At 55.8% G+C, this 26,633-nt stretch overlaps 1 protein-coding gene across 1 annotated transcript; it reads right to left on the minus strand.

Annotated features, from left to right (window-relative positions):
* Positions 1–96: 96 nt before the first annotated feature.
* Positions 97–24,943, minus strand: PODXL2 (podocalyxin like 2). Its single transcript, XM_079122116.1, has 8 exons — positions 24,820–24,943; positions 16,329–16,604; positions 6,398–7,170; positions 5,265–5,339; positions 3,615–3,771; positions 3,003–3,064; positions 1,149–1,328; positions 97–634 (listed from the first exon to the last, which is right to left on the minus strand). Exons 1-8 carry the CDS (start codon positions 24,890–24,892, stop codon positions 422–424), a joined length of 1,809 nt encoding a protein of 602 aa, XP_078978242.1. The 5' UTR covers positions 24,893–24,943; the 3' UTR covers positions 97–421.
* Between the last annotated feature and the right edge of the window lie 1,690 nt (positions 24,944–26,633).

Here is a 26,633-nt window from a genome sequence, read left to right on the forward strand (position 1 = left end):
CCCGCCCCGCCCGGCTCCGCAGCGGCGCCCGGCCCCGCCCCGGCCGTAAACACGCCCCGCCCCGCCTCCCGGAAGTAAGAACCAGGCGAGCAGGCGGACTGGCGGCCCGGCCGTCTCCGGGCGGGTTTAATGAAGTCCCGGGCGGAGCGCACAGAGCGCCGCCCGCCGCCCGCGGGCCCGGGGTTCGCGGGGCCGGGAGTGGGGGAGCTGGGCCGAGGTCGCTGTGTGAAGTCGGGGGAAGCGGGGGGTGCCCCGCGCCGAGGGCCTGGCCACGGGATCGCGCCGGGGTAGGGGGAGCGGGAGCGTGCGGGCTCCGCGGCTGTCTGCTTCGGGGCCGCGCTGCTCGATCCCCGCGCGGCCCCGGCGGGCGCGAGGCCCCGACCCGGATCGCAGGCCCGTTCGGCCTGAGCCTGGCCCGCGCTCACAGGTGCGTGTCCTCCTCGAACACGTCCGAGTCCTCCGGGTCCCGCTTGCCCCCCATGAGCGCGCTCCAGCTCCCCGGGCCGTTGATGGCCCCGCCGCCGTTCAGGCTCGGCTGCTTCTCCTGCATCTCCGACTGGCTGTCGCTGGCCACGTCCAGCGTGGGGTTGTCGTGGCAGCCGTTCTCGACGAAGCGCAGCTCCTCGCCGTGGGACTGCAGCGGTGGGAGAGGGCGCTGGCCGAGGGCTCCGCCTTCCCAGCCCGTGCCAGCCCCGCCCGGAACAGCCCGGGCCGGTGCTGAGCAAAACCCTACCCAGGGCCCTCCCAGGGGACCCCCTGAAGATGGCAAGCTCCCGCTTTTCTGATGTCACACCGCACTCCTTAATCCTTTGCACTAAAAAACCCTGTCGCCTCCCTGGAAACGTGTGATCCCTTCCAACGCACAAGTCAAAGTCAAAACGCGTGGAGGGTTTTGACCAGGGTCCTGTCCCCTTCCTCTTGGGAAACCTCCACGCTGCAGGAGCCTCTTCTAGGCGCCTGCGCACCACCTGGCCCAGGGCCAGTGCCACCTCCCTGCGGTGCCAGGCTCTGACGAGTGGCCATCTGGTCCTCCGCACGGCCCTGTGCAGCCAGGACACTTGGCCACTCCGCCTGCAGGCAAGGGCACCGAGTCCAGGTAACCGGCGTTGCCCGCCTCCGGGGCTCCGCCCCGCCCCGCCCCAGCTCACCACGTGCTTGAGCTTGGGCAGGCGGCGCTGCCAGCAGTTGTAGAGCAGGCCCAGCACGATGATGATGAAGCAGATGACGCCGATGATCACCAGCACCACAAAGAGCGTCCCGTAGTCACTGCGCACCTGGGTGGCCCGCGCCTGGCAGCTGCTCGTGGTGGAATAGTTCTGAATGCCGATCTAGGGGCGGGAGGGGCCGGGTTCGTTGGCTGAGGGCCTGGGGTGGGGGACAGGCTCCTGACGCCCCGGGGTCTGCACCTGTGCTCGGCAGGGGCTCGTGTAGGTGGGGCGGGGATCCTGGCATCACTGGACATCGTGGGCCCTGGGAGAGTGCTGGGATGCTCTGGGCAGCTCGGGCCTCCCGGTCCTCCTGGAGTGTCACTGATCACATGGTGACAAGCTCGTGCAGCTGGGTGTCTGACCTGGGCCTGCGCTCTCTGCCAAGAGGCTGCTGTGCCCGCTGGGGCTGGGCAGAGCTGTCTTCACAGCTGAGCCTGGTGGCCAGAGGGGAGCCAGGTGGCTCTGAGTCAGAGGCCAAGCCCCAGCGGCTCTCCAGTTCTTCCACGGTTTCTGTGAACCATCTGCATATTTTAGGGACTTTTGTTATTTCAGTTAACAAGGGTCGGTTTTTCTTGCTGGAGTCACCTGCCAGAGTCCTTGCTAAATTCATCTGCTTTTATGCTTCCCGAGACCCAGCATGCCTTGGGGCCAAGTCAGTCTGAATCAGGGGCAGAACACCCAGGGGCAGGAGAAAAGGTAGGCACGCCTGTATAAAAGGTCAGGGCCAGCCCAGGTCTCCGTCACCCCGCCACCCCCGGTGTCCATGAGCCCAGGATCCCAGAACTGGGAAAGACCTGGGTGGCAGCTTAGTGAAAGGCTCAGGTTCTTGAGTCACACAGGTGTGATCCCTACTACCTGTGCCACGTTAGGCTAGTGACCTCACTTCTCTGGGCTGCAGCTCTCGCCTTAAGTGGTGATACGACAGGACCCCCAAAGGGCCCTGTTAATCGTTTCCACCCCACGGGTGGTGAGGAGGACTGAGGGGACTCGATGTGGACTGGCCCCTGTGAGCACTGAACGTGTTTACCAAAGTAAAACACCAGCTCGGAAACGGCTTCCCTTGCATGGGACAGATAAGGACGCGGCCCAGGGCCACGCGTTCCTATCTAGTGTCACACACTGCGGCATTCTCAAGAATGAGGAGGACTGACAACAGGCCACTGGCTTCCACTGGAAGAGGGCGAGGAACAGGAGGCTGGTGAGGAGACTGGGAGAATCATCTGGGACCCCTACTTCCCCCAGCTGCTCTGGAGAGAATGCTGTCTGTCCCTTCAGCCGGGTCTCCCCAGATGGGCCCGGCACTCAGCAGCCTGGAAGGGCCAAGGGTGCCTCCTAAGACGGCAGGGCTGGTTCTCAGTCCCTGCCCTGCACCCCAGGTCCCCAGCTGGAGGAGCAATGGCTGACGGCCATCTGGAAGTACTTGGACAGTAGCTCCTGTGGAATGTTCTCGCGGTTTCTAGAACCTGCTGCGCCCCTCCTTCCAGGTGCTATGGGGTGTTTCTGCTGTTTTCCCACTAAACACCCCCCCAGAGCCCCCCTCTTCTCCAAGCCCTTTCCTGACTCCCACCTTCTTACCATGACCCCCAGCCCCTTCCTGTCCCTGCCTGATTGGTGAAGGACCACATGCTCAGTCTTTCCCACCCAAGGCCTCAAACCCACTCGCGGGAGCGTGAATCTGTATTGTGCTTCTTTGAATCATGTGATGTAGTGACCCCCTGTCCTCAGGGAAGCCCGCGTGTCCCCAATGCTTGAGGATCAGGAGCAGTTCGTGAATCCAAGTCCTTTTACCCTTACCTCTTCCAGACTCCTGCGGATGTCACCCAACATGGAAAGGACATCTTGAGTGGGCACCACCCCTGGGAGGAGAATCACCATCATCAGCACGGCCATTACCCCTGTGGCCTCTGCGTGGATCCCTAGACCTAGACCCCGTCTTGGGACAAGGCCCGAGTCACTTCAACCCAACTTCCTGGCTCTAGTTGTACCCAGATCCCCAGGGCGCATGCTTGTGCCATATGCGCACACACGCTCGCACCAGAAGCGCAGGAACACGCACACCGCACACATGCATACAGCTCTCCTATGCGCGCCTTCCATCATATTGCCTTAGTGGATGACCAGGTACCAGGTGTGGCACGGGATGGCCACCTCTGCAGCTCCTCCACGCCCCTCTTTCCCACGCACCGCTAAGTCCCCACCTGTGCTGGAACCACACCTGGTTCCCTGCGCCCTGCTCCTGGTCCTTCCTCCACCTTTGCCCCAGAGCCCAAGCCTGTCAGGCACCTGGGGCCTCAGCCAGGAAGCCCTGCAGTCAGGGAGATCCAGTTCCAAGGCCGGGTCTGCGCGCCCCCTGGCGAAGTCTGGGAAGCTAGGCGCGGGGGCCCCCGCCCGCCCGCCCTCGCTCACCCTGCTCGCCCACCAGCGCCATCAGAAGGTGCTGCTCCTTCTCGCTGGGCTTGCTCAGGGAGATGTGCCAGTCCCCGTGGCGGCCGCTGCGGTGGCGGGGTAGCACCTCCTCCACCAGGGCCAGGAGCTGGAGCCCTCGGTGCCGCCGGAACACCTCCTACGGGGTCAGAGCGCCCGGTGCTCAGCGGACGGAGCCCTCCGCGCCAGGGACGGCCCCCACCCCACCCTTTGCTCAGCGGCCCCAGGCTGAGAAGGCCCCTTGGGCTCCTCTGATCAGCCCTGGGGACCGGCTCTGCAGGAGCCTGGCTGCCGGGTGGGACGGAGATGGCTGCCGCCGCTCTGGTCTCTAGGTGAGGAAGGCATGGGCGCCTCTGGACTCCCAGGGGAGCTGGGCGGACAGGTGACAGTGCGCAGCCTGGGTTCGGAGAGCGCAAAGGAGCATGGGATGCTGCGCCTTGTGCCTGGTGTGGAAGCCTGGGGCTGGGGAGGTACAGAGCAGGGCAGGGGACGTGACCAGGCCACGGACACAGTCCCTGGAGGAGGGGGACTCAGTCTCCTCTGGCCGCCAGTGCAGAGGTCCGGCCCAACAGCCACCCAAAATCCCCTCTGTCACTGCAGAGATCTCGCCCTACAGTGGCCAGTGACAAAAGCCATGTGTGTGCTCTTATTACTGGGCCAGGATGGAATGTGCTGGACCTTCGGACTCCTTCCAGTCCTGTTCAGATGCTCCTGACCACATATCGGCATCATGACCCTCGTTTCAAATGGAAACAAGAGTCGGGTCCTAGACAGGCACGCAGTGGAGGGGCCCAGAGCCTGCCCCCCAGAGCACAGCCACCAAGTCACAGCTGGGAAGAGACCCTGCTTTGGTCCTAGGGCCCAGGACTCCCCCTGCTCCCCTCCAGCAGCTCTCCCCTTTCTGGTCGTGCAAAGCTGCTAGATCCGCTATTCCCAGCCTCCACTGTTCCCAGCCCCTAGAGAAGACGCCTCCCTCCGGCCGCTTGGCCCTCCCTTGGGTGCCATGGTACAGAGCACACAGCCAGGACCGTGAGGAGATGAGAGTCAGGCATTCGGCCACCCTGAAGTGGCCCTGCCACTCCTGGTCTCTTTTCTGCTATAGCCCAAGCTGTTCCCTGCTTGTCCTTCCAACCTCAAGGTCACCGAAGGTGACGGAAGTGCTGGATCTCAACGTTGGCCAACTCAGTGACCTTACAGGCAACCACTCAGTTCTAAACATGGGGACCCAGAGCCAGCTCCCGATGACTAAGAGAGCCCTCAGGTGCAGTTGCTGTCATCTCAGTGGCTCGGGAGGCTGAGGCAGGAGGATCACAAGGTGGAGGCTAGCCTCAGCCACTTAGTGAGGCCCTAAGCAACTCAGCAAGACCCTGTCTCTAAATAAAATAGAAAAAGGGCTGGGGACGTGGCTCAGGGGTTAGACCCCTTAGAAAGCTTAACATGCAATCTCGTTTCCTTTCCCCCTCTCCTCTCTCCTTCCCTCCCTCCCGTCCCCAGTCTGGTGTTGGTTTGCTTTGTCTTGTTTCGGGTTGAGGGTGCTGGGTCATCCTTGGGTCGGGCTGGCCAGCCTTCCCCCCCCATGCCCGGGTCCTCCCTCCGGTCCTCCCGGCAGGCCCGGCCGAGCTCCGCACTCACACAGTCTATGTTCTCGGTCATGTTCAGAATGATGTAGTTCTTCCCGGCCAGGTTGCTCCAGTCCTTGCAGATGACCTGCAGCGGGAAACGACAAGGGTGGCCGGATAAGGGAGGCAGTGGGGACGGAGCCAAGGTCTCTGTGCCTTCCGGGAAGCTGGAAGATGTGGCTGCTGCGGGTCTGGGGAGCCAGGTGGGATGGATGACTTCAACAAGGTGACATGCTGAGGGTCCTGCCAAGACCACAGACCTGGTATCTTCAGGGACCAAGCAGAGAGAAGGCAGGCAGGACACCCAGAGCGGGGAACTGTCCAGGGGGCCAGGCTGCGAGCAGCACCTGTCAGGGACTCTCTGGCAGGCTGCTTTGTCCTGTTGTGCGGGTCACGGGCACATCCTGTTGGGGTGTGGGTGTGGGTGTCCCCAGAATCCCTCGTGGAGACAGTGCAGGAAGGTTCAGAGGGGACACGATCGGGTCGTGAGAGCCCCAACCCGGTCAGTGCCTGGCTCGCTGGGGGCACCTGGAGGCAGGTGGTGTGGTGAGGAGGTGGCACTGGGGCCTGGCTGTGGGGACACATGTGCATCTGGGAGTGGAGTCTCTCTGCCTCCTGGTCCCCAGGAGAGCTGCTTCCCTGCCCCACACTCTTCCTCCATGAGGTTCAGCCTCCCCTCAGGCCCGAGGAACGGAGCCGGCCGTCTGCGGACTGAGCTCTCTGCCACCCTGAGCCCCAAATCCACTCCTCCTCCTCTGCAGCTGTGCTGGTGGGTCCTGTAGTCACAGCAACGACAAAGCTAAGACAGACCCCTTTCTTTCCCTTCTGGGGTCTGCGGGCAGGAGCATGGTGTGTGCGCATGCGCAATGCGCCTTCGGGTCCTGGAAAGGCGTCAGTCACCTGCTGAGCTTCTCGTCCCAGCAATAGAGAAGGCCAGCGTGGCAGCCGTGGCCCCTGAACAGATGCAAACCAGGAGGGGCCACTGAGCTTCTCCAGAGGTCTTTGCGCTCAAGTGCGGCTGGGCCGTGAGGTGCGTGACCTTCTGACCACTTTCCTTGGGGCTCCCGCGATGTCCCCACCCGACAGGCCCGGCCCCGCCCCACCCCGCCCCGCCCTGGGGAGGCCTGGACGAGGTGCCCCCCTCACCTGTGTGGAATCCCAGGGGGTCCTGGAGGGAGCAGCGGCCACCGGGCCCTCCTGCGGCTGCTGGCTGGGAACTTCGTGCCCCAGGGGGGCAGAGAGAGAGGTTGGCTCCGCGCCTCGGGAGGCGGCTGGGAAAGAGGCTGAGGTCCTGGGGTCAAGGCGCCCCTCGCCTGGGGCTCCGGTGGGAGGCGATGCAGCCAGGGATGGCAGGTCCCCTGGCCTGGCAGCCAGCCCGGGGGCTCCCACAGTGGCCTCTTGGCTGGGTTCTGGAGGGACCTCAAACTCCAGCCCGAGTCCGGCAGCTGGTAGCATGGTGGCCCCCGCCTCCTGGCTGGGCAAGTCCCGATCCCCCAGGGTCACGGCGCTGGAGGTGACAGAGGGCGGGGACGGGCTGGGCTCGGCACTGCTCTCGGCCTCCACGCCTGAGGACGCCTGGTCCCCAGAGTCCTCGGGCCTGTGTCTGCTGGGCCCTGGACTCTGGCTGCTGCTGCTGGGAGGAAAGTCGCCGGCCCGCGTGGTGGCCTCTTCCTGGGAGCCGCTCACAGGCAGCTCCTCCTCCTCCTCCTCCTCCTGCTCCACCACCTCCTCCTCCCGCTCCTCCTGCTCCTCCTCCTCCTCCTCCTCCTCCTCCTCCTCCTCCTCCTCCAGGGGCACGTGCCACGGAGGCTCCACGAGATTCATCTTAGGCAAGGGCGAGGGCAGGTTTGGGAGCTCCTGAGCCTGCTCGGTGTCTTCCAGGGGACCCGACTTCTCGCTCAAGTCTGGGAAGACGTAGTCTAAAGACAGAAGGAAAGGTTCACCCGCTTGTTCAGCTGTTGACGGGGCCGCGCTTCGTGAAGGGAAAGAACTACAATCCGCTGACGGGGACAGGGAGGCATCGGACTCTTGGCCACGTGGGGGAGAGTAGGAGATGAGGTCGGGAGGAGGCGGGTCAGCCTGTAGAGGAACTTGGGGACCTGGCTTCTTTTTACAATTTTTTTTTTTTTTGGTACCTGGGATTGAGCCCAGGGGCGCTTCACCACTGAGCTGCGTCCCCAGCCCTTTTATTTTTTATCTAGAGACAGGGTCTCGTTGAGTTGCTTAAGGCTCTGCTAAGTACCCGAGGCTGGCCTCCACCTTGCGATCCTCCTGCCTCAGCCTCCAGGAATGACAGGTGTGCGCCACTGCACCGGGCTGATTCTGATTTTCATAGGTGGTTATCCTGAAGAGGCCTGGGGTTCATTGCAAAGCCAGGTAGCCCAATCTCTAGGAGGTGTCCTGACTGTTCTGCTTCAAAATCTGATTCCGAGAAACAGCAGGGCACCCAAAATCCCTCCTCCCACCAACAGTGACTGAAGGACCTAGAGAGCTGTAGAAGCCTCTGGCCTCAGTCCCTGGCCTCTCTGGTCCTCCTCACACCTTTTCTACATGACAGGCAGAGAGAAGCGTTTAGGTGCAAAGGCCATGATCCGCGTGTCTCAGGTCCTCACACCTCGCTGGGGATCCCAGAGCAGCTCATTGGCAAGGACGTCAGAGAACCTCTCGTAGCAGGTTACTGTGAGCGTCTTGTTGGAATCCCCAGGTGAAGAAAACACGGATCATAAAAATAACGAAGAAAATGTACATCAAACTATTAATGGCTATCATTGAAATGTGCCCTATACAACACTCCAACCTTTCACCATATGTATTCCTGTGTTCATTAAATTTGGGGTACAGATGTGTATTTTTTTAATATCCTAAAGGAAACCATGAAGAGCCAGGTCCCACCAGGCATGGTGGTGCATGTCTGTCACCCCAGCAGCTCTGGAGGCTGAGGCAGGAGGATCACAAGTTCGAGGCCAGCCTCAGCCACTTAGCAAGGCCCTAAGCCACTTAGCAAGACCCCATCTCTAAGTAAAATATAAAAAGGGCTGGGGATGTGGCTCAGTGGTGAAGCACCCCTGGGCTCAATCCCAGGTACCGAGAGAGAGAGAGAGAGAGAGAGAGAGAGAGAGAGAGAGAGAGAGAGAGAGAGAGAGAGAGGGAGGGAGGGAGGAGGCATACACCTATAAGCCCAACAACTCGTGAGGCTGAGGCAGGAGGATGGAAAGTTCGAGGCTAGCCTCAGCAAATTAGGGAAGCTGTCATAAACCTGTCTCAAAATAAAATTAAAAAACAAAAAGGAAGGGGGTGTAACTCAGGGGTAACGCCCCAGTAGCAGTACCCACCCCCAAAGCCTAAGAGGGAAGAGGAGGCAAGCTGGAGATGAAGGAGGAGGAAACTGGCACCGGGAGAAGAGAAACAGAGGAGAGAGGGCGAGATCCAGAGGGAGAGGGAGGACAGAGGGGACAGGCCAGGTCCGCCCAGCTCTTTAAGATTCCCAAGGAGGTTCCAGAGGCTGCAGGCGGCCAGCAGCCTGGGCCGCGGACGCGGGTCGTGCGCACCAGAGCAGCTCTGGGATGTGTGGCCAAACCCCCAGCGCCTGCCCGTGACCCGGGCACACCAGCTTGGGGCTGGACGCAGGTGTGCACAAGCATGCTGCGCAGACGCCCAGGGACGGCTGAAGCCAGTTCGAGGCCAGCCTCAGCCACTTAGCCGAGGGGCTGCCCTCCAGGCAGAGGCTCCGGCTGGGCTCGGCGTGGAAGGGCAAGGGATGCCCGGGCAGTGGATGAACCCAGGAGGCCCGGGGCCGCCCCGACTGCAGGCGGCCGCCCTGTTCCCGGGGCTCAGCCCCTGGGAACCGCGCGGTGCGGTTACCGCGCCCCCTGGCGGCTGGGACTGGAAACGCTCCCTACCCCACCGTTCTGACCTTCAAACCCCCAGAGGTGGGATCTTACTGGTTACGTGGGGCCCGTGTGATCGGAGACCCTCGCCCCCTTTTTCATTGAGGGGGCTCAGAAAGGGGAGCTTGCTGGCTCTGAGTCGCACTGCTATGGCTTTGACTTAGGGTCAGAGCAACATCCTGGTCATTTAGTCCAACGCTGCCCCTTGGCTTGGGACTGCCAGGGAGAAGCACTAGCACCATCTTTTCCTGCTCCATCTGCATCTCTGTGGCCACTGCCAAGATGGCTGAGGCTGGGCCTGAGTCGCCGAGTGGCTGCTTCAGAGTTCTACTGGCAGCCATTGGAAATCTGGGTCCCCTTGCCTCAGGAAAGGGCTGGCCTCCGTGCACAGAGGGTGTGGACCCAGCCCTTCATGGTGTGATGGCTGTTACAAAGGCCACCTAGTGCTGGGCGCGGTGGGCGCACGCCTGAAATCCCAGGGGCTCGGGAGGCTAAGGCAGGAGGATCGCAAGTTGGAGGCCAGCCTCAACAACTTAGCAAGACTGTGTCTCAAAATACAAAATAAAGAAAGCTGAGGGCATAGCTCAACGGTAAAGTGCCCCAGGGTTCAAGTCACAGTACTGCAAAAAAAAGTCAAGAATTGTTCCAAATCTATAACAAAGAATCTCACTATTACCATGCATCAATAAAAATTTTTTAAAAGAATTTGTCTTGGCCTCTTTAGAGAGGCATGTGTGTGTTGTTAGCTTTTTTCTTTTTCCTTCCTATTTTCTTAAACCTAACTGTGATGGTTTCCAATGTAAGCCTATTTCTTTTATCTAGTAAGAGAGGACCGCCTGCTAAGCATTCCTCTAAAGGAGAAAAAAAAATCTACATATCCCCTTACTAGCCTCTGATCTAGCTGATTTTATCAGCTTTTTTTTTTTTTTTTTTTTTTTTTGTCACTGTGACAAAAAAAGACCTAACGAGAACAATTCGAGGAGGAAGTTCATTCTAGCTCTCAGCTTCCTAGACGCAGTCCATGGTTGGCCGACTCCACAGTTCTGGGCCCGAGATGAGGCAGAACATCATGGTGCAAGGGCTGGTGGAGGGGAGCTGCTCAGGACGCAGCGCCAGGAAGCAGAGAGAGCTCTGCTCACCCTCTGTGAAAACTTGGGATTTTCTATGGTTTTGTTTTGTTGGTACTGGGGATTGAGCCACATCCCCAGCCCTTTTTATATGTTTCTTAGAGACAGGGTCTCGCTGAGTTGCTGAGGGCCTCGAAAGGTGCTGAGGCTGGCCTCCAACTTGCCATCCTCCTTCCTCAGCCTCCCAAGTTGCTGGGATGGCAGGTGTGTGCCACTGTACCCAGCAATCCTTCACAGTTTTGAGAGTGGCTATAAGAGAGTAAATACACAACCAATGTTTGCTGAACACATCAATGAAAACTGAACAATATTTGCTAACTTGAAGTTACTGATGCAGAAAGCAGAGTGGGGTTTCTTGGTACAGGTGGCTTATTTTAGTCCAGTGTGGCAGATATCAATGGCTCAGACAGACCCAGCACGGCTCTGTGGAGCTTCAGATCTCGCCAGACGGCTTGCTCCTTTGTTCTTTCTTTCTTTTTATCTCACTATGGTACTTTTTAAATCTTCTTTTCTGGTGCCAAGGGTTGAACCCAGGGGCTCTTAACCACTGAGCCACCTCCCCAGCCCTTTTTACATTTTATTTAGAGACAGGGTCTCACTGAGTTGCTTAGGGCCTTGCTAAGTGGCTGAGGCTGGCCTCCAACTTGCGATCCTCCTGACTCAGCCTCCCGGGCTGCTGGGATGACAGGCGTGCACCACTGTGCCGGCAATGCTGGCTTTTGTTCCCTAAATATATCATGTTCCATTTTTTCCCCTCATTCTGGTTGTGTACAGGGTCTCCTTGCCCAAGTTATCAAGGGTGCAGCGGCCTTCCTTCCTGTCTTCCAGGGTAGCCATCCACTCACAGATGACCTTTGGCATCAGTTGAAATATTAATGACCCGACTCATCTGGTCAAGACGGGGAATTGGAAGAGGCACCGTGGGGCCAGAGACCTTGAATGGTCACTTTAAACATCCTTTTAGGTTAATGTCAAATCGCTCAAAATTGTCCCCCGAGTGCAACTCCGGGGCCAGTTATTCAGCTGAGCGTTAATGCAAAAACACTCGAAAGTCAGAATAGATTTGAAGGAAGCAGAGGAGCATGGGAAGACCTTTGCAGTATATTTAAAACTACTTCTTAATGGCCAAACTCAGTTGTCGTCAAAGACATACAAATTAAGGGATGCAGCTCAGTGGTGGAGCGCTTGCCTGGCATGTGTGAGGTCCTGGGTTCCATACCCAGCACTACAAAAGAAAAAGAAAAAAAAGAAATAAAAATTTAAAAATATATGCTCAGCCAGGTGCTGTGGTGCACACCTGTTATCCCAGCAGCTCAGGAGGCTGAGGCAGGAAGGTCATGAGTTGGAGGCCAGCCTCTGCAACTTAGCGAGGCCCTCAGCAACTCAGCAAGACCCTGTCTCTAAATAAAATAGAAAAGGGCTGGGGGTGTGGCTCAGGGGTTGAGCACCCCTGGGTTCAATCCCCGGGACCAAAAAAAAAAAAAAGGCAAGCATTCAGAAAATAGAATTTCACCTCTGCCCAAGGCAGCAATTTAAAAGGGCTCAGGATGATGTGGTTTAAAGGATTCCTATCAGAGCACAGATCACATAACGGAAGCCTGAATCAATCCAGCCTCCACACTCCAAGAAATGACAAAATGACAAGTCCCTCCAGCCCTGGATATGTCCTCCCTAACTCTGAGGTTGCAGACCTGCGTTTGTGGGCTTGGGACGACGCTGTTAAGTGAACCGGTGAGACGTGTACACTGCTGTCATCGTTTTTGGTAAAAGTCTGTTTTATATGTATTTCCCATAAGGGAAAAGAAACCCACAAAGATACACACACACACACACACATCCCCCAATAATGTTAACATTCGCTGATCTGGGCAATGGGATTATGGGTGATTTTTATTTTCTTCTCTTATTTGCATAAAATAAAATTTTGGTACTGAGAACTGAACCCAGGGGCACTTAGCCACTGAGCCGCATCCCCAGCCCTTTTTCTATTTTATTTAGAGACAGGGTCTTGCTGAGTTGCTCAGGGCCTCACTAAGTTGCTGAGGCTGGCCTCCAACTTGCCATCCTCCTGCCTCAGCCTCCCAATCTGCTGGGATGACAGGCATGCACCACCGTGCCTGGTTGCATTTACAATTTTTTATCTGCTGCTGTGTGTTACTAGCAAAAAACAAAAACTGCAGGCCCAGTGTCTAGGTGGAAGTGCTTCCTTTAATGCTCCTGTCACCTGGTTCTGCAGGTATCAGCCCACCCCTCTTAGTGATCGTCCCCAGTGAGTGTGCAATGACCCATATAGCTGCAAATCATTCCTCAGCAGATACAATCGACAAGGGTCTGCTGTGCAGAATCCACTTCAGGTCCCAGCAGACAGCTGTCTTGATGATCTGGTTTCTCAAAACTTCGTTACAGAGCATGATAATTAAAGTAGTCTAACATGAACCATTTCATATAGAGGAAGGGGTAGCCGATCGTGAAATAGAAATCTCAGGTTTGAGACTTACCTCTGGCTCTTATTAACTGTGTGATTTAGTGCCACGTTAAAAATCTCTCTAACCCAGTTTCCAGGATTTAATTCATTGGGCTGCCATGACCTTAAAATAAAGAAACTATATCAAAATGATGTGCAAGCCGGTTACAGTGGTGCACGCCTGTCATCCCAGTGGCTCAGGAGGCTAAGGCAGGAGGATCGCAAGTTGGAGGCCAGCCTCAGCAATTCAGCGAGATCCCTAAGCAACTCAGTGAGACCCTGTCTCTAAATAAAATATAAAAAGGGCTGGGGATGTGGCTCAGGGGTGAAGCAGCCCTGCATTGAATAAATATGAGGAGGAGAAGGGGAAAGAGAAGGGACAGAGGGAGGGAGAAGGGGAGGAAGAAGAACAAGAAAGAAAAAGCAGCTGTCACTGTTGACCAAGCAGAAACTCCACCAGCTCTTCCCATGGACCCCAGGGATCATGGCTGTGGAGCGGAAGAATGTCACGCGCTGTTCCTTTACCAACAACAAATTAGAAGTGAGAAGTGTCACAAGGGCCTCGTGACAGTCAGATGAACCGGGCTCCCTCTGCACGTACCATTCCCTTGGCAGGAAGCCACCCGAGGCATGACTGCCCAGGAGATGCCGACCCCTAAGCTGTGTGAGCCTGGCAAAGGCCTTACCCTCCCTTGGCCTCCGACTCAGTTTGTCAAGCAAAGATAAAAAGTGCTGCCTTGTTTATCTCCCAGGGAGGTCGTCAGAACAAAATGAGCTCAGCGAAGAGAAAGTTCTATGACAGCGCAGCAATGAGCTGGGAACAGGAACTTTGGGAGGGGGCCTTGTAGGCAGTTCCTAGGTCATTAGGGTCAGGCCCAAACAAAAGGGGCCTCCTGATCTTGGACTGGAAGCTACGGAATTGTGAGGTAATTAAACCTTTTCTCTTTATAAGCAACTGCCTCAGGTATTTTGTTATAGTAAAGGAAAGCTGATGAATACATTTTTTTTTCTAGTGAAGATTCAATAAGAACTTATACCTCCTAACATAGTGCCTGGCACGTGTTAGCTCACGGTAGATGTCATACTTAGTGACAGGGAGTGGATCTGAGATGGATCCATCTGTCGCATCGTTTCCAGTAGTTACTGTTCTTGCTGAAAATTGATTTTGATGTTTGGATGTCACTCTGTGTCGGGATGGTACTTTGACAAACTCACTCTGCTCACTGCCTGGACTCCCCAGCTCACCTGCCCAACAGAACCCGCTCCAGTGGTGCGCTCCTCTGGCGGGGCTGAAGGCCACACCCCTTGAGCTAGGCCTTGGGTACACCTGCAGCCACTGAGCGGCAGGGAATGGAGAAGAGCTTCCAGGCAGAAGGGATGACAGGAAGAGGCCTGAGCCACCGCTAAATGCTGCTGTCCTAAAGCCAGCTCTTGACTTTCCAGGGTGATCAGCTCATCTCCGCTAAGCAGGAAGGATAACAGGCTGATCGGATGAACGAGTCAGACCCGGGCTGGGGAGGGAAAGGAGAAGGCCAGGGAGGAGGCCAGGAGGCGGACTGTCAGGAGGACCTTCTGCTGTGTGGAAACTTCACCTTCATTCTGTGGGGGCTGGGGTTCAGCCAGGTGTGTGTTGGTATAAAAAATGGGAGCTGTGCTCCCAGCAGCTCGGGAGGCTGTGACGGGAGGATTGTGAGTTCAAAGCCAGCCTCAGCAATGGCGAGGCCCTAAGCCACTCAGTGACACCCTGTCTCCAAATAAAACACAAAATTGGGCTGGGGGTGGGGGCTCAGGGGCCCTGGGTTCAAGCCCCAGTATTCCCACCACCAGCAAAAAAAAGGGACCTGGATAAGCCCATGGGAGACCCACAGGTGCAAAGCGAGGGGAGGCTTCAGAGCGCCCCCCTGCGGCCTCAGGAGGAAGTCCAAGGTGCAACTGCCTGTCTTAGGCTAGACACTCAGACCCAAGAGAGAACTGCTTAGTACAAGGAAAAGGAGCCATTCCTTCTAAACGGTGAGAGGAAAGGCATAGGAACGAATGAATTCCAGGTGGCTATAAGTCACCAGTGGGAGAATGCAAAGAGATCCTATCTGACACCAAAATAAATCATGGCTAGGTTAAATAAATAAGGAAAGAAGGAGAAAGAGACAAAGGGAAGGAAGGAAGAGAAGAGAAGAGAATGGAGGGGAAAGGAGCACATATTTCAGGGAAGGAAAGACTTCCCTAGACATAAAGCAAAGAAAAACATGCAAAAATGTCTTAAAATGTTTTGAAAGGAAGATAGCGTCAAGCTTAAAAGATAAGTGCGTCAAATGTTACCACAGTAAAAATGGAAGCAATTGCCACACGCCTGTCATCCCAGTAGCTCCGGAGGCTGAGGCAGGAGGATGGCAAGTTGGAGGCCAGCTTTGGCCACTTAGTGAGGCCCTAAGCAACTCAGCGAGACTCTGTCTCTAAATAAAATATAAAAAGGGCCGGCGATGTGGCTCAGTGGTCAAGTGCCCCTGAGTTCAATGTCTAGTGTCAAAAAGAAAAAAAAGAGAATGCAGTTGACAAACTGTAAAAACGGTTTCTATATACGCCAAAGAAAAGCGAGCATTCCTTTTATGTGAAGATAAGTACAATAAAAAAATTTAGAAAAAAAGAAGAGTAAAAATAGCAGCCGTTGACAGAGCAAGCCCTCGCTGCAGGCCAAGCATTGTGCCAGGGCTGAACGTGCGCTCATGCACGGGACTGCACCACCCTGGGGTCGAGACTGCCTTTACACCCATTTCAGAGACGACCCAGCTGAGGCTGGAGCTGCAGTTCTTGCCGAAAATCTTGCTGCCGCTAGGTGGCAGTGCTGGGACTCGGGAAGCGGCCTGCCTCCAAAGCCTTAATTACTCAAGGCTTCATTCAAATCAAAGACCCGGAAACGGTCATTTTATGTCTGTACCTACATATGTCTGCACCTAAAATATATATGCATTATACAAAGAGTATATATTATATGTGATATTGATTATATATTATGGACATACAGAATAGTCAGAATATATATTTGGAAGATGTAGATAGGAAGCTCCAAATATATATATATATATATTCCATAAAGACTATACACTCTTTTTCTTTTTTGGTGGGGGTAGTGGGGATTAAATCCAGGGTTCAGTGCTTAACCATTGAGCCACATCCCCAGTCCCTTTTATATTTTATTTTGAGACAGGGAGCAAAGGTGTAGTGGCACATGTCCGTCATCCCTGAGGCTCGGGAGACTGAGGCAGGAGGATAGCAAGTTGGAGGCCAGCCTCAGCAACTTAGCGAGGCCCTGAGCAACTCAGCGAGACCTTGTCTCTAAATAAAATATAAAAAGGGCTGGGGACGTGGCTCAGTGGTTAGCACCCCTGGGTTCAATCCCTGTACCAAAGAAAAAAGGGTTGGGGGAGCTCAGAGTAGGGCCTCACTAAATACACGTGCTTAGGATGAAAGAGGCACAGACTCGCAGGTCTTGGCCTTGAAGTCCAGGTGGACGGCGGGTGGTAACACTGGGGCGGGAGGACATGAGCCCGGCAGGGGTGGGTCCCTGGCGGTGCGGCCTGCGGGACGCTCTGTGCATGCGCTACCTGCGGCAGGTCCCAGGTCCAGGCTGGAGTCGTTGAGCGCCTCCTCCTCCCAGAAGTACTGCGGCGGCTGCAGGATCCGGGACTCCTCGCTCTCCTCACTGGGGAAGCCGGAGCCAGGGGCGCCCAGGCCAGCTCCCAGGCCCATGGACTCACTGGGCTCCTCCCCGTCCAGCGGCTCCAGGCCCGTGGGCAGCAGGAGGTCCAGCAGGGAGGTGGAGGTGAGGCCCTCGGGGCCAGGCTCATCCGTCCCAGCTGCACATGCACCCAGGGACACTCCTGTGCAGACATAAAAGCCAGATGTTAGGACAGGGCAAGGACGGCCCTGGGCTCTCCGCCCCTGAGCCGCACTCCCAGCCGTTTTGATATTTAATTTAGAGACACGGTCTTGCTGCATTGCCTAGGGCCTTGCGAAGGTGCTGAGGCTGGCTTCCAACTCGCGATCCTCCGGTCTCAACCTCCTGAGCCAACTGGGATTAGACACTGTCTCTAACCATCTCCAACCGCAAAGAAGAAGTCACGGGCAGGGACTTCGATGACACCTCTTAACACGCAGGGGCTGCAAGGGGAATCTGAGAGGCCACCTTCATTTCAAAAAAGGAACAACTGCTCAGACCTCCATGTGGTGGGGGCTAAGGGAAGATAGAGGGAGATGGTCAGGGTGCAGTGAGGACTCAATTGACGGGGCACCTTCTGGGCATGAGCTTACTCAGAGAGTGTCTCTGAGCTGGGTGCTGTGGTACACACCTGTCTTCCCAGCTGGTCCAGAGGCTGAGGCAGGAGGATCGAAAGTTGGAGGCCAGCCTCAACCACTTAGCCCTAAGCAAGTCAGCAAGACCCTGTCTCTAAATAAAATATAAAAATGGCTGGGGATGTGGCTCAGGGGTTGAGCACCCCTGGGTTCAATATCTGGAACCAAAAGGAAAATATCCCTATTTGTCAATTAATGATTACTTGCTATTGGTCTTCAGGAAAGTTGCTTAAGACCCTGGGTCTCAGTTTCCTCACCTGAAAGATGAGGAAGACAGGAGAAATGACCTCCATCCACATTCCTTTACAAGACTAATATGTAGTGATGCCAAGGGAGTCTGCGTGTCTACCTCCTGCTCTGCCTTGGATGTACACTGTGACCTCACTTGACTAAGTGCATGGAAAATTTTTGTGATGATCATAATAAAAATCAGATCTCAGCCAGACGCAGTGGTGCGCGCCTGTCATCCCAGTGGTTCAGGAGGCTGAGGAAGGAGGATCACAAGTCGGAGGCCGGCCTCAGACACTGAGTGAGCACCTAGGCAACTCAGCGAGACCCTGTCTCTAAATAAAATAGAAAAAGGGCTGGGGATGTGGCTCAGGGGTAAAGCGCCCCTGGGTTCAATCCCTGGCACAAAAAATAAAAAATAAATCTACTATTATTGATGTCAGGTGCTAAATGCTTTGCAAATGGTATTCTGCATTGTAACCTCTACAGCCGCCTCATGGGGTGGCAGGTCCTAAGCTGGGTGTGCGCTAAGACGGTGACAGGCCCCGGAAGACAGAGCACTTGAGACTGTTGGGTGAGAAACAAGGCGTGTCGCGGGGCGGGGCCTCTGCGCTGCGCACTTGTCAGATAACAGGGCACCACGAAGGCGGCCCGGCAGAGCCGATGGAAGAAGGAGCGTTCAGGAGGGACCAGGGGACGAGAGCTTGGGGCTGGGAAAGCCGCTTTGTGCGCGGCCTGCCTGCTGCGCGACCTTGGAACACCGCCCCCAGGTTTCGCGGCCTCAGCTGTCACTAAGGGCTGCGTCTCGCCCGAGAGAAGCACAGAATGAGGGGATGCCCAGGAGGGGAGTGAGTACTGTCCCACGAAGCACCCGAGGCTTCTACACGTGGCAGTCGTTATCCCGTGTAAAGAGCAGAGACCTGTGAAGGGCCTGCACACCCGGTCGCAGGCCTATCATCCCAGAGACTCAGGAGGCTGAGGCAGGAGGATCGAAAGTTGGAGACCAGCCTCAGCCACTTAGCAAGGCCCTAACTAACTCAGTAAGACCCTGTCTCTAAATAAAAAATAAAAAGGGCTGGGGAGGTGGCTCAGTGGGAAAGCACCCCTGGGTTCAATTTTCAGTACTGAAATAATAATTGATAATAATAATAATTCATGGGCCTAACTCTGAGCTTTAGAAGGTCAGCTCATAACTACAGGGCGGGCCCACGGTGAGGCAGGCAGGTGGGACTCGATGGCACTGCTCTGCGGTGCCTGCTGAGGAGCCGCTGGCTGGGAGGAACCCCCATAGGAGAGAGCTCTCTGCCAAGTGCAGGTCAGGAGTCACGCAGAATGCTGCCTGCTGCCCTGGACTCCACACTGAAGGTCAAGGGCGCTGCCTGCAGGCGGGTCCCGGCTCCAGGAAGCTGAAGCCCCACTGTGTCCGCAATAGCTATGGTGATCATGTGGGGGTCACCTTCCTTGAAGTTCCCTTCTGTTCCCAGGAACGGACGGTAGGATGGTTTAGATGTGAGGGGTCCCCCAAAAGTTCATGTGTGAGACATGCAAGAAGGTTCAGAGGAGAAATGGTTCAATTGAGAGGTGTAAACGAATCAGTGGATTCATCCACTGATGCGGGTTAACTGGGTGGCGACCGTGGGCAGGTAGGAAGTAGGTCACTGGAACTTGCCTTTGGGGGGTATCTTTTGCCTCTGCTGGGGAGAGCCCTCTCTGCTTCCTGGTGGCCACGTCCTGACTACGTTCCTCCCCCACACGCTTCCGCCATGACGTTCAGTCCCACCTCACACCCAGAACTACGGAGTCGGCTGACCACAGAATGAACCTCTGAAACCATGAGCCCCCCAAACGCTCCCTCTCCTAAGTAGCTTTTGTCAGGTCCTTTGTTCACAGTGATGAAAAAGCTGAGTGAAACAGATGAATTAAGGATCTCGGATTCTTTCTAGCCCAGACCTTTCCATGACCCCTTCCTCTCAAATTTGCTCAGCTCTCATTGGAAGAAACTAAGGCATCCACCCACCCATCCTATCCATGTATCCATCCACCCACCCATCCATCCATCATCCATCCATCTGTCCATCCATCCATGTGTCTCTCCATCCATCAACCACTCATCCACCCATCATCCATCCATCTGTCCATCCATCCACCTATCAATCTATCCACCTATCCATCCACCCACCCATCATCCATCCATCTATCCGTCCATCCATCCATCCACCTATCCATCCATCCATCTGTCTATCCATCCATCCATCCATCCATCCATCTATCCATCCATCCATCCATCCATCCATCCATCCATCTATCCATCCATCCACATATCCATCCATCCATCCATCCACCCATCCATCCATCCATCATCCATCCATCTATCCGTCTGTCCATCCATCCATCCATCCATCCATCCATCCATCCACCCATCCATCCACCCATCCATCCATCCACCCATCCACCCATCCATCCATCCACCCATCCACCCATCATCCACCCATCATCCACCCATCCATCCACCCATCCATCCATCCACCCATCCATCCACCCACCCGTCCATCATCCATTCATCTATTCATCCATCCGTCTGTCTATCCATCTATCCATCCATCCATCCATCCACCCATCCATCCACCCACCCGTCCATCATCCATCCATCCACCCATCCACAGAGACCTAAGAGCGACAGAGTTACAGCACTGCACAACATGCTCAGGACACTACAAAAGAGAAGAAAAGATGCTGGGATGTTCCCTAGTTTAAATGCAGCCAGGGACCGCTCCATCGACGGTTTCTTCCGCTCAAAGGGGCGTGCCTCCCACATGCCCACATTTTCCACAAAAGCAAAGCAGCGAAGATCGCAGAAGGAGAGGCACGCAGACTTGGAGGCGGCTTCGGAGGTATTACAATCCTCCATCACGTTACAGGAGTTGTTTTAGCAGCACCCGCCAAAAATTCCTCCCTGCGCTCACGCCTCCTCCAGACCTCCCTCCAGAGCAGCCGCTGTATGAATCACCTGCGGCTCTTGATTCGTATGCATGTGCCAGGCCTGGTCCGCAGACCGCACTTTGAGTAACAAAGCTCAGAGAAATCTAAAATGCAAATCAGGCCCCAACCATCCTGTCACCAAGACAACGCAGGCCAGATGCTTTAAAGTGGCAGAGACTGACACCCGTTACCTCCCTCCACTCTGCTGTCCCCCACCCCCTGTCACTCTGCTGTTCATACTCTGTGGGGCAGGCAAACTGAGCTTCTAGCAATTTCCAGGACTGGACAGTCTCTCTTGCCCTCTGGGTCTTGGTACATGCTATTCCTCATGCCTGAGCTTCAGCAGTCCCCCATCCTTCTTCCTCCTGCCTCCAGACGTAGCTCCTGAGCATCCTTCTCTGGCTGCTGCTCTGGGTGAGGTACCGCTCCTTTCCACGGACGCAGCATGCTGAACAGTTGTCTCAACAAATCCTAACAATCCATCAGATGACTTCCCTTGTTCATGGTGAGCCTGTGGACAATGTGTCCCTTGGCACTTGGACCTTGGAATTCCAGTTCCTGGCACACAATAGAGCTAAGTAAATAAATAAGAAATGGGTCCAGCCTGGCATGGTGGCCATGCCTGTCATCCCAGTAGCTTGGGAGGCTGAGGCAGGAGGATCGCAAATTGGAGGCCAGCGTCAGCAGCTTAGCGAGGCGCTAAGCAACTCAGCGAGACCCTGTCTCTAAATAAAATACAAAGTGGGGCTCAGTGGTTAAGTACTCCTGAATTCAATCTCCAGTACTGGAAAAAAATTTAATTTAAAGCATTGAAAACAACAAAGGATCAAATATGAGTTGCCTCCTCAAATCTCCGAGTTGTCTCTGTCAAATCTCCGAGTTGTCTCTCTCAAATCTCAACTAAAGCATGGTGGCGAGGAAGCTGCTTCCATTTAGGCTTTGGTGTGGTCCCCAGAAGCACCTGCAACTCCGGAAAATTGCTCCTGCCCTAACCAGGTAAGTGTGACCAGAGGAACCCTGTTTACTAGGACTCAGGTGAGATCCTCCATTCTCTGAAGCTCTTTCTGCCAGTCAAGCAGACAAGCCACAGACTCTCTGTAACACCTCTCCCTTCCTCTCTGGATGGTCTGATAGGAATCATTATTATTTATATTTATTTTTTTTGCAGCATTGGCAGTTAAACCCGGGGACGCTCTACCACTGAGCTCCATCCCCAGCCCTCTTTTATTTGGAGACAGGATCTTGCTAAGTTGCCGAGGCTGGCCTCAAACTTGTGATCCTCCTGTCTTAGCCTCCCAAGTCACTGGAATTACCAGCATGCACCACAGCATCCAGGTAGTCTGGTAGGAATTAACAATCCTGCTGAAAAAAAGGAACCTGGTATTTTCCTGGTTTTTCATCCTTTCTCCAGTAAACAGTTCCATTGTCTTGAAGTTATTTTTCCCTACAATGACTGTTTTGTCTGTATATAGACCTTGATATTTTCAAAAGCATTGACAATGGGTAATTATTTAGGTGCTTACTAAAGGACACTTCTTTCCAAACTTGTGTACCATGAGATGACAACAGCAACTAAGAACTAGCCATTCTGTCTGTGATTACTTTTGTGCTTAATAATTAATCTGTCTTGCCCGGCATGGTGACACACGCCTGTGATCCCAGCAGTTTGGGAGGCTGAGGCAGGAGGATCGCAAGGTGGAGGCCAGCCTCAGCAACTGAGTGAGGCCCTGAGCAACTCAGCGAGATCCTGTGTCTAAATAAAATATAAAAAGGGCTGGGATGTGGCTCTGAGGTTCAGTGCCCCTGGGTTCAGTCCCTGGTACCAAAATAATAATTAATCTGCCTTCATTGAAACCCCATCTGACTTAAAATTTCAGAATTACACTCTTTGCATGACTGGGTGTTTTTTCTTCTAGCACCTATAGCACTCCATCATTGCCAACAGAGAGGGCGAGAGAAGAAAGAAAGCACTGTGCAGAAACAGAGGATTAGCCTCCAAGAAAATCTGACCCAAACTCAGAAAAAGGCCAATAAGACAAGCTGACAACTTAGAGGCAGAAAAAACAATACGTTGTGTCTCGCTTCTCCAAATGAGCTCCCGGCCACCTTCTGATCCAAACCGTGTCTGATTTCCACCCGTCGGCGACACCCCCAGCTCTCCATGATTGGCAGCTTTGAAATCCAGAATTTCCCAAGTCCTTGGCACACACCAGCCTGGGAGGTACCCGGCAGCATCTGTCATACGGCCCCCACAGCCTCGAGTGTCAGCCACAACAGAGATGGTCTGGCACTATCAGCCCGCCCCACACGCACACCTACACTCCTGTGTGTGCGCGCCTCTCCGAAACCACGCTGGAGGGTCCCTGGAGGGATTCCACGCGAAGGTGTGCAAGACAGAGGCTTACAGCTAGGACACGCGTGCCCAGCAAGCACGGAGGTAAACCCATTAAACCCATCCATCATGAAGAGGCCACACAGGAGGAGGAGGAAGGCGGGTTTTTATGTTTATTTTTTGGTCCCAGGGAATGAACCCAGGGGCGCTTAACTACTGAGCCACATCCCCAGCCCTTTTTTATATTTTACTTAGAGACAGGGTCTCGCTGAGTTGCTGTGGGTCTCGCTAAGTTGCTGAGGCTGACTTTGAACTCGCGATCCTCCTGCCTCAGCCTCCCCAGCCGCTGGGATGACAGGTGTCTGCCACCACACCCGGAGAAGGGCAGCTTTTTGTCACTAATCCACAGCTAGTTGCTATGGATTGGAGCAGTTAGAGCCAGGCTTAGGTCCCAACAGACTTTGTTGGCCAGCCCTGTATGATTGTCACACAAAGAGACAGCAGGCTTTCTTCCAAAGAGGATTTGAGGTGTGCAGGATTTAAGGATTACGGGAGGTTTGAGGTTGTCTGACACCGACAGCAGTGGACATTTTATTTTCTGTGTGGCGAAAAGGTACTTTCACTGAACAGAGCCTTCCCCAGGGTGTGCACAGGGGCATAAGAGGCCTCTTTGTCCTCCTGGCCATCTTGGCTGGGGTTCTGTCATTGGGAGTGCCTAGGTAATGGCCTGTCCATTGTCACATCAAGCAAAGACTGTTCCTGCCCTCATGCATACAACCGCTGCATATAGCTCTTCAGTCACACACATCTGTGCCTGATGTGCTGTATCTTTGTGGGTTCCCTGGGCGCGGACTGTCTGGCAGCCAGTGTCCTGTGCCTATGGCGAGGTTCCCAAGCACACATTATACTAATGTTTTCCTTTTTTCTTTTCTTTTTTTCTTTTTCTTTTTGGTACTAGGGAGTGAATCCAGGGGCTCTTAAACGCTGAGCCACATCCCCAGCCTCTTTAAATATTTTATTTAGAGACAGGGCCTCGCTAACTTGCTGAGGCTGGCCTCCCACTACCATCCTCCTGCCTCAGCCTCCAGAACCACTGGGATTACTGGGTGTGCCACTGCGCCTGGCACTAATGTGTTATTCTCGTGTGCCCACTGGACCTGAAATTACCCAGGGCTCTCGGATGAGCCCTGGCCCCCCGCAGACACTCGTTCCAGTACCGGTCTGCACCACCAACAGTCACACCTTAACGTGGGCTCAGAACGCGGCCCCCTTCGCCTGTGCTGACCACGTGGAGAAGCTGTTCAGCCCTGTCCTTATCTGACCCACCGTTGAAGACCACTCTTCTCGCTCTCCCCATCTCTGTAGCGACAGCGGGCCTCCTGAGCTGTCACGCCGCTGCTGCCCAGCCCCTTACACACACATCCACACCCCTCAGCCCCATGTCTGCCTCCTGGTGGCACCAACGTACCCATTTCCCGCCTCCCTGTCACGCACCCCGCCACACACACATCCCTGCGCCCCTGTGAAGCTGCTGAATGGGAACCACGCATCGGAGTCTCACACACATCCCTTGAGTGGCAGCTGCGTAGGAGCTATCCAGCGATGTCACTGTCACAGAAACCTGCCCGCGGCGAGCGTATCCACCCCCATTTTTGGGGGGAGATCCTAATAAAGTCACCCCGCACGGTCGAGCGGGGACACACATCCACTGCGACGCACGCTGCTCCCAGCCCCGGCCGCGCAGCCCTGGGCAGCTCCCTCCCACCCCCAGGCACCCCCGGCCCCCGCGCCGGAGGCCTCTGCACCCCGGGCGGCTGTCACCCGACGCGCGTGCACACGCCCCTGCGCCCGGCGGGGCCGCAGCCCGCGCACCTGTCACCTGCCCGGCGCGGGCTGCGGCGCGAGTCCCGGATTCCCGCGCGGCCGCGCCACCCGCGGGCGCTCCTCCGGCCAGGGTCCGGGGAGGGGCGGGACCGGGCCCCGTGCGTGCCACCCGCGCGCCGCACGCACGCCCCCGCCGGGCCGCGTCTCGGGGGTCTGCTCGGCGCGCTGGCCGGCGCCCGCCGTGGCCGCCCACGGCCTCCCCCGGGCGCGGGGCGCGGCAGCCCGGCCGGGACGCGCGCGCCTTTGTTGGCGGCCCGGGGAGCTGTCCAGCACGGCGCGCCCGCCGCCCTCCCGCCCGGCCCCGGCCGCCGCGCACTCACCCCCGGCCAGCAGCAGCAGCAGCGGCGGCAGCAGCAGCGGCGGCAGCCGGGCGGCCCGCAGCAGCCGGCCCATGGTGCAGCCGTCGCCGCCCGCAGCCGCAGCGGCGCGGCGCCCGGGCCCGCGTCAGGGGACCGCGCTGGCGGCGGCGGCGGCGCGCGCTCGCCCCATTGGCCGCGCGGCTGTCACTCAGGCCCGGCCCCGCCCGGCCGCGTGCCGCGGGCGCGCCCCCGCGGAGACGAGGCGGGCGCGCGGGCGGACGCCCCCTCCGCAGCGCCCCCGCGCCTGGCGGGCCAATCAGCGCCCGGGAGGCTTCGCGGGGCGGGGCCGAGCCGCCCGGAGTCCGGGCCTCGCACCTCGCGCCTGACAGCTGGGCGGGCACCGAGGTCGCGTCACCCACCGGCCCCGGGGAAGGGTCAGCTGCGTCCAGAGACGCCGAGACTGATGACGACGTGGAGGTGACCGCTCATCCCAGGCTGTCGGAGGCGCGGGGTCTGCAAAGGCTTCTCAGGGTGCTTGGGTTGGGAGGGCCCAGAAGGTCAAGGCGCGAGCAAAGGACCGGACTTAGAACCCAGAGGTCTAGTTTGCTTCTTTTTCTGGGGCGCCGAGGATTGAACCCAGGAGCACTCGACCCCTGAGCCACCTCCCTAGCCCAATTTTGTATTTTATTTAGAGACAGGGTCTCATCGAGTTGCTTAGAGCCTTACTTTTGTTGAGGCTGGCCTCCAATTCGCATCCTCCTGCCTCAGTCTCCCGAGTCCCTGGGATGACAGGCGTGCACCACCGCGCCCAGCGTCTAGTTTGCTTCTTTACTTCCAACGGGCTCCCAGATCTTGAGCATCCCTCTTCTCACCTGTAGACCCAGGTAAGGAGAGAGATGCTCTGAGTCGCATCTGTCAGTGGGAGCTCTGTTTCTTTGCTGACTCGTATTCTGGCAAGAATTGTGGTGGTAAATAAAATAGATACTGTCCTTGTCTTCACAGTTCAGGGTAGTGAGAAGACAGACTGGAAAAGCCCAGCACCGTATGATATATAATCACCATTGTATAGAGGGGAACTTGAACTTGAACATCATCGACACGGATGAGTGGGCCTTAGGTGGGGGGTTGCATTTGGGAGAGAACATTCTAGACAGAAAAGCCCATTGGTAATTCTAGAGTTAGAAAGGAGCCCAGTCTCTTTTGAAGAACAGAGAAAAGAACCCACTCTTTTAGACTTATTGCAGCCTAAAAATCTCCAGCCACCATTATTTTGTGGAATTTTACTTTATATATAGTAAGTTAGGAGAACTTTTTTTTTTGGTACCCGGGTTTGAACTCAGGGGCACTTAACCACATCCCCAGCCCTTTTTATATTTTATTTAGAGACACGGTCTCACTGAGTTGGTTGGGCCTTGCTAAATTGCTGAGGCTGGCCTCCACCTCGCAATCCTCCTGTCTCAGCTTCTGTAGCCACTGGGATGACAGGTGTGCACCACCACACCTGGCTGGCCACTTCTTTAAAATAACAAATTATCATGTTGAATATGCTTTTGCAAACTATGTTCTCAACCCGCTCTGGGTAGATTATTGGAGAGAATCTCACAGGACTCCTCTGGGCTAAATCCTAGTAGAAATAGGATTTACGGGGAGAGGTCTAGAGAAGTGGGTTTCAAAAAAAGGTACCTGAGCATAATGTAGCACCACAGGAGAGCAGGTGACTTGTTTTTGAGTATCATGAGTAGGAGGGGGACAGGAAGCAGAGAGATGACATCTGGGCTATTCTGTATTAAGTAGACCCTCAGATTATACACAAGTCAGGGAACGGGAGTGGTCTA

This window comes from Sciurus vulgaris (genome assembly GCF_902686455.1).
Source record: "Sciurus vulgaris genome assembly, chromosome: 19".
In the NCBI taxonomy this organism is placed as follows: Eukaryota; Metazoa; Chordata; class Mammalia; order Rodentia; family Sciuridae; genus Sciurus; species Sciurus vulgaris.